The sequence below is a fragment of the Rhyacophila brunnea genome, unplaced genomic scaffold, assembly GCF_057557595.1.
Source record: "Rhyacophila brunnea isolate RB1 unplaced genomic scaffold, BYU_Rbru_1.0 scaffold_17, whole genome shotgun sequence".
Classification (NCBI taxonomy): domain Eukaryota; kingdom Metazoa; phylum Arthropoda; class Insecta; order Trichoptera; family Rhyacophilidae; genus Rhyacophila; species Rhyacophila brunnea.
Genome location: NW_028232827.1, coordinates 8,710,839 through 8,725,385, shown reverse-complemented (window position 1 = coordinate 8,725,385; position 14,547 = coordinate 8,710,839). Strand labels below are relative to the sequence as shown.

At 33.9% G+C, this 14,547-nt stretch overlaps 1 protein-coding gene across 2 annotated transcripts in view; it reads left to right on the top strand.

The window, feature by feature from the left end:
- Positions 1–10,659, top strand: part of mew (multiple edematous wings) — a 244,832-nt gene extending 234,173 nt beyond the window's left edge. For both annotated transcript variants that reach the window (XM_085944154.1, XM_085944153.1), the window contains 6 exons: positions 514–761; positions 1,880–1,982; positions 2,179–2,305; positions 3,214–3,488; positions 6,536–6,760; positions 9,037–10,659. In XM_085944154.1, the coding sequence (XP_085800280.1) occupies positions 514–761; positions 1,880–1,982; positions 2,179–2,305; positions 3,214–3,488; positions 6,536–6,760; positions 9,037–9,252 (1,194 nt within the window). In that variant the 3' untranslated portion in view covers positions 9,253–10,659. The remainder of the gene's footprint in view (positions 1–513; positions 762–1,879; positions 1,983–2,178; positions 2,306–3,213; positions 3,489–6,535; positions 6,761–9,036) is intronic.
- The last annotated feature ends 3,888 nt before the right edge of the window (positions 10,660–14,547 follow it).

Genomic DNA, 14,547 nt, shown 5'->3' with positions numbered 1-14,547 from the left:
GTCATATCTATAAAACTGGCGAAGATAATTTATGTTATAAGTCAAAAAGACATACATCAATTCAGAGAAAAGGCACTAAAGGGACTTAGTGCATTTGCTTCTCTCATTCTCAGGCTGTATTCACAAAATTCTGTGTGCGAAACTGCACTAAGTCATACTCAAAGCAATATCGCAGAAAGGAATTTGCCTTTTATATGTATAAAACAAGTTAAGACCGTCCAAACTTTCAAACTCGATTATCTCAAAACTAGTATTTTTGATTTAATGCTTATTCGCAGAATACCCACGGTATGTTCTATGCTTAAATAGAATGTGGCGCGAAAAATGTTATATGACGATAGAACGAGTAATGCTTATATCAAGCAAATTCAGTCAGTCCCATCTTCCTCGTAATAACCAAGTTCGATTGTATATAAGTGACAAAAAAATTCCGTTTCTAAGAACATTGTGTTAATAATAATATAATGTATTTTTATATGTGTATAAATAAATGAAACACATTATTAATTACAGGACAAACATGTAATCTGCAATCTATCCAACAAAACTTTGGTCATCTGTTCGCTGGGCAACCCGTTCAATAAACAACCGGCTAACGCAAGCCCCATCGTGCTGAGGTTCGATCCCAAATCTGTGGACGACGTGGAACAATCGGTAGAGTTCAGTGTGTGGACCAATTCCACTTCGCAGGAACTGCACAAGAAGAAACCCACTCAGGTCAAGGCTTCTGTCGTCAAGAACGCTGAGCTGACAATCAAAGGGTGTGTAATTATTGCATTATTATTTATTAAAGGCCAAATGTAAAGATTTTGACGTAATATAAAAACTAACTAATTAAAACCCAATACATATACAGTCTAACCCCGATCTACTATTCTCGCATAAATAGTTGTCCCGCACGGATCGTTCATTTTTTAAAGTTAAATAATCACGCATTAAGGTGGATACATCAGTGAAACGGCAAATAATTTTCAACTACAGGCGCGACGAAATTTCGGACTCGCTCGCATTCTGAGAGAGAACGCCGAGCTGGAAACACGTCACTTTGTTTTGTGATGGCGACGGGGCGTATGAGTTCTTAAATCGTGTAATGATGACTAAAAACGTTACCCATTTACTTTAAAAAGAAAACATGTCAATGAATATATTATTATTGTTACTAATAGAACAATAAACAGAACATAAAATGGACGTATGTTGGATTTATATGACAAATTATATTTCATTTGGCATGCGTCATTTGCATCCGCGACCCACAATCCGCGCATCGCCTAACCACGATCTTTTTAGAACATGCCTCAACTGAGGTACAACCTTAACCATTCCCTCGTATTGTTTTCCTCGATCTATCGCCTAAACATTATGTTCCCGTCACAAATATTATCCGGGTTGACCGTTTTCGTTGAATATTTTTCATTTCGCTTTCGTAGATTGTTTATGATCATACAGACTTTTCAGTCGTGTCGCTTTGTTTGCACAGGTCGGTCGGCGCTCAGTCTCGCCAGACCTTTCAGTCGAGTGGCTTTGTTTGCACAGCTCGGTCGGCACTCGGGTTTGCTCGCATCTCATATCACGATTTTTTATAAGTCAAAACTAAAATGCCCCCCATGAATAAAACTAAAACTCTAGCTAAGAAACTGAAAATTATTCGAGACGTCGAAAAAAATCTAGGAGAAAAACTAGTTTTTTTAAATTAAAAAAAATTATATCCGCATTTATCGTTTTTTTCCTTGAAAACCGTAGAATTGGGGTTTCACTGTATAGTCATTTAGAAAATAAGTTAACAGAATTGGGTGGACCTACTTACCTTGTTGTGGGAAGTACTCTCTTACAGTGATATTAATGGTATTTATATGTCTTCTACTCCTTTGGAATTTAGGTCAGCAAGACCTGAGCAAGTGTTCTATGGTGGAGTAGATAAAGGTGAATCAGCCATGACATACTTGGATGATATCGGCTCCAGAGTTCTCCATACTTATCAGGTAAATTTATGAATATATTCATGACATGTATTGATATCCCCGGGGAAAACACCGTTGTGTTTCCTTGAAGATAATCGGTCAAATAACTGTATCAGGACTATTATATTTCTAACTCACCTCTGGTCAATACCCACACGTCACAATCACATCTGTAGTAAAAATAATGTTTATAATTGAATCGATATGATTTTGTTAGGTTTACAATCTTGGACCATGGCGTGTGAACTCGGTGGAAGTTGTCATCGAATGGCCGCATCAAGTGGCTAACAACAAACCTCAAGGAAAATGGCTGCTCTATCCCGAAGGTCTTCCTACAGTCGAATGTAATTATCACTTGAATATCTTTTTTGTGTTAACATGTTTCTGTCAATCATGTCCGTGCTCGTGTTACCGGCTTTAAAAAAGATTCCATTATTTTGCTTGTACATCGGCGAGGCGTATCAAGGTCATGAACTTTCTCCAAGCTCTTATTGGTTGAATATGCTCATCGTGTCATTGGCTCGAGCCAGTGGTTGTGTACTGCCGATTCAAGATTCAAAATCTGTCATATCGTCGGTGTTTTGTAAAAAGGGCCAATCAACCATTTTGGCGAAATCGAGATTTTAATGAAAATACAATATGTACCCCACTAGCTTTGTTGTGTAAAAATGGCGAATTTGTATCTCCACAGGAAAGTACTTGAAAACCATAATCGACTAAAATTAAATTAATTAAAATTACGAATAAATATTAGGCCTTTTAAAATATTATATAATAATGCCTATTATAATGACAGTATTTTTTCTAAGCTTTATTATAAACTTGTTAGATATTTATAATCATCCACAGGTCATAAACAAATAAATATCAATAGTTAAAAATCCTCCTCCTGTAAAATAGCATTTTGGTTAATTCGCCCTTTTTACAAAACACCGACGATATGTACTATGAATTTGTTACTTGGTTCTTTTTATATGACATTTTTGATGAGGAATTCGAGCATAAATATATTTAGGATCATCTATTTTGTAAGTATTTTTTACATAGGGCTCCCAAATTGTTTAATCCGCATCTGCAATTTTTAATTAATACCCGCTGACATTTATACATTTACCTTGATGCCTATATTCACATTGTCTTCAAGTACAACCCTGTTGCTCGCAACGCCTATCAAAACCATCAGGTATCTATTAGTATTGAGAGGTTTTCAAATGGCTGATTGATATAAGATTATTAAACGACCACTTTACAGCGGAAGGAGGCGGCGAATGCTACATCAGCGCAAAGCACATCAACCCACTCAAGCTGCAGCCTCGCCCAGGAGTAGAAGAGCCTCCGCTAGAGAATCTGATCCGGCTGGATCCCATGCTGACCTCCCCCAAACCTCTGTGGAACCCCACCCAGCAAAACAACGATACCGAAGAGCTGCGGACAGAACAATTGCGCACAAAGAGAAATGTGGAGATGGTAGTCAAACCAGAGGCTTATACCGATAGTGATGGGATGAGACATCAAACTGTCAACATGGTTGGTTTAATTACTGTACATTTTACTTCATGGAATATTATTTTTACTGTAGTACATAGTCGTAACCAGCATATAATCATTGTTTCTAACAGAGTTTAGTTGTACAAGTTAAATGCAGTATGTATATTTTATTTAAATCGGATGACAGATTGTGGGAGATGAAACGTTTGGCGGTTGTACTCTTGGTCAGTCCTTCTACGCGTGCACGATTCAATTAATAAAAGCATTGTTTTACGATTCATAAACGTGACACGCCACTGTGTTTTGTATCAAATAAGCCGCCAAAGTACTAATATTTATTTACCGATTTTGGCGTTCCACATATGTTCATTGCGTAAACGCTTCCTTGCCCACTTTGGATTACATTTCGCCACATTTTGTAATTGAACCTCCATTATTTATATAACAAAACTGATAAAATGTCGAGACTAAATAACACTAGTTCACACTATTGACTTCTGGCAGCCATAATGATTTTAGGGTCACATGACCTTCAACGCGTGATGCTCATTGGGTGTTTGATTTTATGTAGCCCATTTTGATACTAAGCTCGATTTTTAATAATTGATATTGACTTATTTAGCAGAGTTATGAAATTAAAACTAATGCCTAAAGCCCACCAAAGTGACGCTCGGTGCGCTCTCTATAAAGTAGGCCCCCTCCCACCCGCGCATTACCCTTCACCTATGTAATAAGTACAAGGAGCACAAAATAATTATTATTATCAGCGTCTCTCATAACAAAGCAATAAAAATATTATTAAATTTCTCGGGGCTTGTAATTAATATTCACGATGACATCATTCTACCAGCGAAATATCGGAACGCAATAACTAAACAAAGGGTTCACTGTTATTAAATAATGCCTTCTCGCCCGTCTATCGACGACGCTTCCAGGAGCGTGATTTTGCTTGCCGTGTTCAATGAATGGACTACGTTGTATTTTCGTTAATTCGTATCGCTGAGAAGTCAAAAAACGATGAATCATGGGGCAGGCGGGCACAATGCGTCGTCAAATCCAGTGTGCGCTGGCGTATTTGATTACGTTGTATTTTCGATGATATACGCGCCACTTGTGAAATTTTGCGCGAGAGCCCCACTCGCTGCGTTAAGTGGGTTTTACGCCTAAGACCATACTGTGGTAGACAAATATATTTATCAAAATATATATTTAACTCAAGATACTCGAAAAACCGTTTTAGCCGGTTTTTCTCGAAATTCGATTCTCGAAAAGTGCTTTTATTATATTATATTAACAATGTATACAACAAAATACATGTTCTATAAAAAAAAAGTAAGCCGCAAATGCCGAATTATTATCTAAATTCAGGTTTTAATTGAGATTAATTATAATTAATTTTTAATTTATGGAAAAAAGCATTTATCCGCAATTTTAATGGTTTTTCTGTAGTAACTTCTTTAATTATTATTAGATCAAAAATATATTACACCAAATCATCAATCATCATGCACCCAATGTCTGTGCCTATTTTTTAAAAAATAATAAATTAAAAACTCTCAAAAAACATTTTTTGCCTCCTGTAAAATTTGTTCAGTGAGGGTTACTTCCTTTTCCCTAAACACGGTTGATATGAAAGTATTTTTGAAATCAATCGAACTCTTATTATATTCTCATACATTTTTCTAACATAACCTGGTATCTTACATAAGCATGTAAAAATCTTATTATGTATATTTTTAATTAAGATCTGAAAATTCTTATTACATATTCAGTTTTTTAGTTTATTAAGATTTTTTTAATGACAAATTATAACAACTTGCTCAATCTATCAGATCCATGCTCTGGGTCCCAAAATACATTAAAAAAACATGTGTAAGGGGTTGGAACTCTTCCTTCCTTCCCTATTATTTATAATCATAAGTCGTGGGTTCGACGAAGTGTGTATGTATGGTATATTTTATCTTTTAACTCTTTACTTACATTACAATAATTTGATACGGCGCGAGTATAATAAGTTTGCAGGGTGATTTATACTGAAACTACCGCATAGTCAGACAATGTACCTAGTTCAATCGAATAGCTCACTTGACTCTAATAGGGCTTATGGCTAACCGCATTTATCCATTTTCAGAGTGCAAGCAAGACTACTCAGTAAACTAGGTGAATTAGATCTCTTGACGAAGCCAAGCTCGACTCAATTCTAATTGATAACTGAAGGGCAAGCATCGCCTTCCCCCGAAAGAGAAAGTATTCGAAGGCCCTTGCGCTATACATGTGAATTTGCCAGACCCAGGATTCGAACCTGAGAGTGGTGATGTCATAAACGAATAGGGACACAGGAGCTCCAGGCTTCATTCCTAGTTAGGTCACAACACATTAAAAATATACGATTTATCAAAGCCTGGGTATTTTTTTAATTACTATGTTGCACTAAAAAGAGGGAAAAAAAATTGTATAGTTACCTATCACTCTTGTCCATCTTGTGTGAAATATTCAGTGTAATATTTTTAATTATAAATTATCTTGCTGTTCCTCGAATTTAATCTATGGCTGATAATAAAAATATTATTATTTAAAAAGATATCATTAGGGTTTTTCTTGCCTCAATAATGACAACACTGTCAATATTTTATACTCAACTGTAGTGACTTCCGTAAAAGACATCATATAGGATTGGTTTGTCGAATATCCATTTTGTCTAAATTGACCTTTTAATGCAGAATGATTTTTTGTATCTAAATGGACCAGAACCATCCTTTTCTTTAAATTGCATTGTAATGAATACAGCATTCATATGCTGTTTAAACAACAATTTAAATACCTCCATATATTTAAATATAGGATAATGAAATTTGTTTATCGTCTCCTGAACATTTGACATTTGGTCTATTCGACAAACCAATCCTACAGCGACGATATGTTGGTGGTAGGACAATGTGTTTTGTTTATATTTTACAAAAATTATTAACATTGATAAATCGGTGTTTCCCAAACTGTATACGAAAGGGTTTTCAATTGGTTGCAGCCGAAGAGATACACTAACTTGCATGGAATGGATGTTTAAATGTTACGTTTTTATTTTCCAGAACTGCCAGCAAGGCACCGCAAAGTGCTTAACAATCACGTGTGCGATTTTCAAGTTACACCGCAACCAGGAAGCCACCATCAGGATCCGTGCGCGGCTCTGGAACGCCTCCCTGGTGGAAGACTACCCTAGAGTGGCAAGGGTGGTGGTCAGCAGTAAGGCCACGCTCCGTCTGCCGAAGCATTATAACATTCATCAGAACAACATGAACGATGATGAAGACACTGTTAGTACACTGTTTTATTTTTGACATAGTAATAGTAATGTTTACGAGAAGAATACGAAGAAGAAGAATGATAAAATTACAATCGAACTTGTTTATTATGAGGAAGATGGGACAGACTGAATTTGCTCGTTATAAGCGTTACTCGTTATATCAGAGAATAGGTATTTTTAAATGAGCAGTCACATAACACAAAATGTCGAAAATAAAAAATCTGAAAACCATCATAAAAATCCCCGAAACAAGTATGGCATTCATAAACTACAAAAGAAGTTGTATATTGCAATGAACGCTGGTAGGGGTACCCACTGACTTCACAAACCTTGGATTTTTTACTTATTTCAACCATATCTATGTGTGGATACTTTTTCAATATTGTCGGTTAACACCAATTAGGTAGGTACTTAGACACTTAACTAGTGTCATAAACGTAATGCAATCCCGGCGGCATCCTGTCCGGACGGATTTTATTGCTTAGGGTCTAAATGATTTTAAACGATCGACACATTAACAGTTTTAAGAAAATATTTGACGATATTTTAGCTCGGTATATCCGATAAGTTGCTCGTTGTAACAGTGAATAAATGTATGGGGAAAATCATAAACTAAAATTTCAACGAATGTTTCCTCATTACTTCCGAGATCTCGTTATATCCGTGATCGTAATAACCGAGTTCGACTGTATCTGATATTTTTTGTCAATATCGGATCATTTGAATATGTGTATTAATTAAGGCGCTAAGTACCAAAATAATAAAAACTGACATTTTTATAGAAAAATGTTCTACATACCAACGCCAATAACTTCAACTATAGTCTAAGTGCCTCAAGCAAGTCAATAAATACAGCAAAATAATTAAACCTGTCGACGTTGTAAGTCCGTTGGCGTGTTTTATTTATAATGGTGTAAATAGCACTGCAGTGGTCAACGGCATTCAATATAAAATAGCTGACGATGGTGTGCTGACACTTGCAATTTCTTAATACCTAAAATTATAGAAGCTGCCGTGATTGCTTCACACTGTAAAACTACATTTTTCAAAAGGTCTCCTTCATGAAATTTTACTGCAATGACTCGGTATTTTGTAACTCCAGGCAATACTACTTTTTGGTACTTAGAGCCTTATTTAATACACGTATTCATTTGATTATGAGATTTTCATTGCCGTCAATAAATGTTGTTCCAGTTAAGGACATTTTAAAACATCCAAATTTATCAATACGTATTGATATAATAAAATAGATATTTTTCATAATGGGTAGGTAGCTGATATGTAATATTACATGTTAGGCTCAGACACACGGCACTACAGTTCGGTGTCGGCGCAGGTATTACTCAATTCCAAATGCCATCCAATTAGAATCTCCAGTTGGATAAAAAAAAATCCAATTTGAGATTGAAATAGGATACATTCAGACTCGAGTAAGACCTGCGTTAACATGCTGCAACTGCAGTCTGAGCCCTTACTTTCATCCATGTGGTATTATAATTTATACTACTTGTAGGTTATATTCTCTCAGAAACATTTTGAATACACAAAAACGCTTTGATGTTTGGCTGAGCTATAAACATCTCAAGATTACATGATAATTGATAATTTTGACTTTTCTTTTAAAATTAAATTTTCAAGAAGCCTTCCATCTTTAATCATCATGAAGCGGACATGTTCAAACAACATGATTTATATCTTCATTGTCGCTTCCGCATTGATATTTAGGATCATTTATTATACCTAAGCGAGCTGAGGATACTGCAAGTATTTTTATATTTAACGGTGGCGAAGGTTGGAGGTAGGCAGCTATAATCCAACATAAATACATAGTGCACAATAAACTTTTGTCAGTTAAATGTATTTGTTTTCATTGAACTAAGACTACGATGTGTAGATGTTTGTAAAATTTGATGAAACCTTGCCTAATCCAAACCATAATAGATAATAGTCAAAAATATTCATTTGTCTATAAAATACCTAAAATTATGCCACTAAACCATACATAATTTTAGATATTTTATAGATAGAAGAATATTTTTTATCGATTATGGTTTGTCTTAGGCAGGGCTGAATTTATAAAACTAACCAACACCATCTGTAAAATAATTTGTATTCTTAATTCAACAAAAATAAATATGACTGACGAAATTTGCTGTGGGTAGTTTTGTTAGCGGTGACGTTGCGAATCTTTCGGATTGGCCTGTGGATGACTTGAAGAATGTTTTGCTACCCTCCAATCTATTTCCTATGGCCTGAAATATTAAAATATTATGTTTTCTGTTGCAGGTAAATACAATAGCATATCCTGACCTCGCATCGGTGGAAGTCAGCGATGTCCCAATGTACATTATCTTCATAGCCATATTCTTAGGTATCATAGTTCTAATTCTTCTAATTTTGGCCCTCTGGAAATTGGGCTTTTTCAAGAGAAGAAGACCGGATCCCACGCTTTCTGGGAACATAGAGAAGAGTCACGAGGAAACTGCGTTTCTTCCGAAATAAACGTGATAGTGATTAAGCAAATATGCAATATAATAAATAGACGCTTAGAAAGTGCATAAGACTACAAAAAATAAATCTTTTGTCGAAAAGAAATGTCAAATTCAAAACTGTATTTCACGACATGTCATTTTTGTAATATATACATGTGTCGTGAAATATGTCATCATATTCGATATGTAGGTATTCAATACGAGTCGAATTACTTTTCAATTAATTTAAAAGAAAAAACGGTTTAATGACCTAATGTTTGTAACATTGATTTACTAGTACAAGAGTCTGTTCAGCAAAATAACACCTTCCTCACGTGTGAACCCGAACCTCCCTCAGCCCCTCCTTCAGTGAGCCTCTAATTTTTTTTCTTAAATTTTTTTTTTGTTGAAAAATTAGGCTAACCTTTTGGATACCAAATACAGGGGCAGAGTATGCGGTGAAAAATTTTACTTTATCTACATTGAAATAAGTTTAAATATTTGGAGTAAGACGGAATATACTGGAATATAATCGTTGAATTCATTGCCTGAAGATGTTGACGAAATCACCGTTGGTCAACATAATAAATTGTCTAGTACTACACCATATTGACGGGCAGAACAGATAGTATATATCCAATTTTTAGCGAAATTGAATATGCCCATTACAATAAAATATGCCCGCCTGTGTTAGATATAGTAAAACCTCGTTAATACGAATTCCACACGGGACCGAAAATCGAAATGTATGGTAGCGAATTTTTTTTTGATTTTCATTAACACACTGACTGCTGACTAGATAATTACTTTTAAATTTTTTAATTACCACATTTAAATAGCATGCTAATTATATCGAATGACCACCTAATCGTGTAGCGCTAGGTGCGTCTTTAGCGTTCAATATATTAATTTAGTTTACGATCATAGATGTGCCTACCAAATTTCCGATACAATTCTTTAAAATTAAAATCTGCAAATACCATGCGTCATTAATCCATTAATTAACTCATTTAGTGCTAACACCGCGACTGGCACGTTTGGAGTACTTGGCCTTATTTAAATGTGGTAATTAAAAGGTTAGCAGTGATTGTGTTAATTGAAGTTTCTAAGTTAATGTAGGTAGGTATACTACCCTCCACGTAACCTTGCAATTTGGAATAGATTGTTTTGAATTATTTCGAATTATTTGATGAAATCAGCCAATCAGGCGCCTGGCATTTACTAATACACTAATGCGGAGTGCTTATTACACACAAATCTTGTCACTGTGTACAATTGCAAAGTTACGTGGAGGATACTATATTTACTACCATGTGTTGAGCTAGACGAAATATTTTTTATTTTTCCAATTTGTCAACACAATTGTTTGGTATTGGTTTTCTAGTAAAACTATATCAAAATACAATAAACAATCAACAATTAAATACCTACAACCCTGAAATGTGTGAGTTATTGTTTTTCCTTTGAGTGCAGTTGTGCCACTGATGTGTTAATGGGTCATAAAATGTCAGGATTATTTTTATTACCTTCATAAAATAATAAGCAATTTATGATGTCTTAAAAAAAGTCTTGTCAATGTCTGTCTTTCAATGACTGGGTCATGAAATATTTATTACGGTTTATCGAATATTTCGGTGCGTTTGGGCATAACCTGTCAACTGCAAAATGTTGAATTTACAGGAGAGCCATTTTAAGCTTTGAATTGCCCACATAAATTTCAGTTCATTTTTTTGTTTACAATTGAAAAAAACATTTTAAAATAAATAACTGAAGAAGAATATGACAGTACTTAGATTGTCAATTATTTCACTAATTAGGAAAATAAGGTCACTTATCAGTGATCAAACTATGATAAGGTCATTGGTCATGTTTTGACCAAACTAACCACTGTGTTTGTTCACATATCATTATATTATTACAATAGCGTTTTGAGCATTTTAAGTGAAATATAGATATCGGGTTATTACCAAATGGAAGATAATACTATAGTGACCCAAACATAAAATGACCAAAAAAGCAGTTATCAGGTTATGCCCAAACGCCACCGAATTTTTTTATTCGCCAGGACTCTGAAATCATTTTGTATTACGAAATTCGAATTAAAGGTAAGTATGGTTTTATATGAAAATAATGTTCAAGGGATTTTTTTTTCGCGGAAATTTAGATTTACGGCGAATTTCGAATTATTCGTGTTCTTATTAACAAGGTTTTACTGTAATTATATCTTTATATTGTAAAAATATTGTTTGTCCAAATAAGTTATTCAGTAAGATGTTGTCCCAACAATAATATGTTCATTTCGCCTTTGATTTTCAATTGATTGAAATCTTATGAAATTCATAACATACAAAACTAGATATTGAACATTTTGTGTACTAACCCATCGATATCATTATTATCCTTTTATTCAAATACCTAAATACTGGCGAAAAATATAAAATACTGTTATATAAATATTTTAAAAGCCATTTGAATAAGTAATGACACAATGATACTTAATATTATTTATTTTTACTGTTTTTTTTGACGAAAAATATTTTTTTTTTGTAAATATTTAGATATACTCTATACCTAGTAATAATTAGATATTTGGTGCCCCTATACATAGTCATACTTATAGAAATATAGTAGCCGAGTTTCTATCTCTTCACATAACGAGCGACAGGTGTCAAATGAATAAATGTATTAATGAAAATCGAGTTAATATAATATTATTATTTTAGAATGTTCTTTACTCTTTCGGTAATGAGTACCGATTATCTACGCAAACACGAAAGGCTAACAGTTTTATAAATGTCTTTATTCAAATTACTAAAACTATTTATTTTTCGTACACGTGCGTCATCCGACGTAGTGTTGCAAATGGTCTTGTCCAAATGCTAGGGACGCTGGATCAGCAGTGCATGCATTTATTCAAATGAACTACTGTCAAAGCAAGCTTTAAATCGATTAAAAGACTATAAATTTTTTCGCTATCAATAAATACTTAATGGCAGTGGCGAAGGGTTGGGGTGGACTGTTATGGTTTGGTTTAGGCAGGGTTTAATTGATTTTTTAAAACTAACCAACACCATCAGTAAATTGTAGACTTAGTTCAATGAAAACAAATATGTATGCTGACAAAGTTTATTGTGGAGTATTTATGTCAGATCCAGCCTACCTCCACCCTTCGCCACTGCTTGATGGTAATACATGGTGTTAGTAATAACTAACACCTTTATATGTAATATTACGTTACCTCGTTATATTTTATTTTTCATTCTTGTATCCACAATTATTGTTATATTAAGAAGACTGGTTTCATTCTAACGGACATTTTCAGTTATTTTAAAGTGTTTTTTATTTTTAATATGTGAGTAGAAGTATTTTTATTCAATTTATATTGTGCAGTTTCATACTTTTCATCATCATACATCATTGTACGTATTTTGGAAATTTACAAATACAGTAAAACATCTTCCAGAATATCGACTGTAGAAAGGAAATATGGCGTAACCCTCAGTTTTTTTAAAAATAGGTTTTATTGGATAATAACGTTGCACACGACTAAATACACGTTGTGTGCAGAGGTTGTAAGCTGTAAATGCCGATTTATTATCTAAATTTAGCTAGCAATTTTAAAAAAAAATGAAGGTGCTGACTTGGAAAAAATTACTTTACGATCACTTTTTTTTTTAAATTAATTCAATAATTCATATCAGATTAGGAATATAAAAATGAAATTATAAATTATCATGCACTTCAAGGCATATATTGTTATATTGTATATTTTGTAATTTAAATTGATTTGTGGGGATTATGCCCTTTTTCCTTCCCAAAGTCGATAGGTAATATTTAAATCAGTGATCAAAAAGATATCTAGATAATAATTCCGGATAACCGAGGTTGTGCTGTAATTTGAAGTTGAAAATGGCAGCACTTTCTATTGTCAAAAACAATGTTGCCAATCTATTTATTGTTTTGATCATCATTAGATAATTTTATATAGCACGGACATCTTTGGATTTTGCCCTTAAACGTTATGAATTGAATGACTCACTAAGCAAGTGGAATGGTTCCAATGATATTGCAACAAATGTCAAGAACGGGTATTCCTTGACTTACGATACAGTTGTGTTGTCCTATATTTTGGTCATGAGTCACTCTTTTGTCGAGTTTCATGCAAAATTTATAAAATTTGGTCTTAAATTCAAGGTATATATTCCTATGGAAGCTGACAAACTGAAATGTACCTCACTTTCGTGGTAAATTCACCACGTCTTGTAGGTGCTTTTACATGAAAAAGGTAATGTTATAACCACTGCAGAACTGCCATTATATTTTTTAAGAACTGAATCAATATTAATGAATGTATTTAATATTTTTTTCATTATCCATGTGCTCATTATTTCGGTTTTTATTAGGCCCACTGCCCATTACGATGGGAAGACACAACCACAAATTGCAGGAAGTAACCGTGTAAGAGGCCATCCATAGAATGAAACCGTATGTGGTTTTGTACCGTGTACCATACTAAACTTATGATGTATGTTCACGGAAATAATATGTTTCAATATATTATGAACGTGTATGCTGCCCTTCCATGGAAGAAGGCAGTAACTCGCAAAATTTGTGAAATTGAGTTAAGAATGCCATCCGTCAAGTAATTTTGAAAGCTATATATTGTGTTCACTTTAAAATCAGTATTATCACTAAAATACCGTTAAAATCCTTAGTGAAAAAATGGACATCTGGTCAAATAATACAAATTTCTTAGCAAAAAAACAGTCATTGCACCTATTTATTGGAGTTACTGCTTGTTTATTATTACGTTGTTTGTATTTTAAGATCCTACTAACAAAAATTATCACCGTTTTTTTATTAATTCACAGTACTGAAGTTTGAAAAAAAACACATCATTGTATCATTTATCTCGAAAGTGTGGGAGAGTCAGTTACTGCCTTCTTTCTTAGAAGGGCTGTATGTATCCGGTATATAAACGGAAATGGTCAGACTCTTATGGTTCAAATACATAATGATGCACGTCGCGTAATGTCATGCTGTCACGGCGTCAATCACAATCTCTACAAATTCAATGATGGAGAGTGCCAACTCTAATTTATTAGTATCTTGAATTATTATTCATTATTCATGCTAATTTTAATTAATTTTAACAGTTTCTACGTGTGCGTACGTTAAAATTGCTTGCGATATTACATCCATAGATAATATTTTGAACAGAACCCAACCTGCAGACCATAGATTGACATGTGTCTAAATTGTGTAGGCATGTAAAAAATGATACAAAACATTCATTGAGTTATGCGGGTGTCAATACAGTACGGTA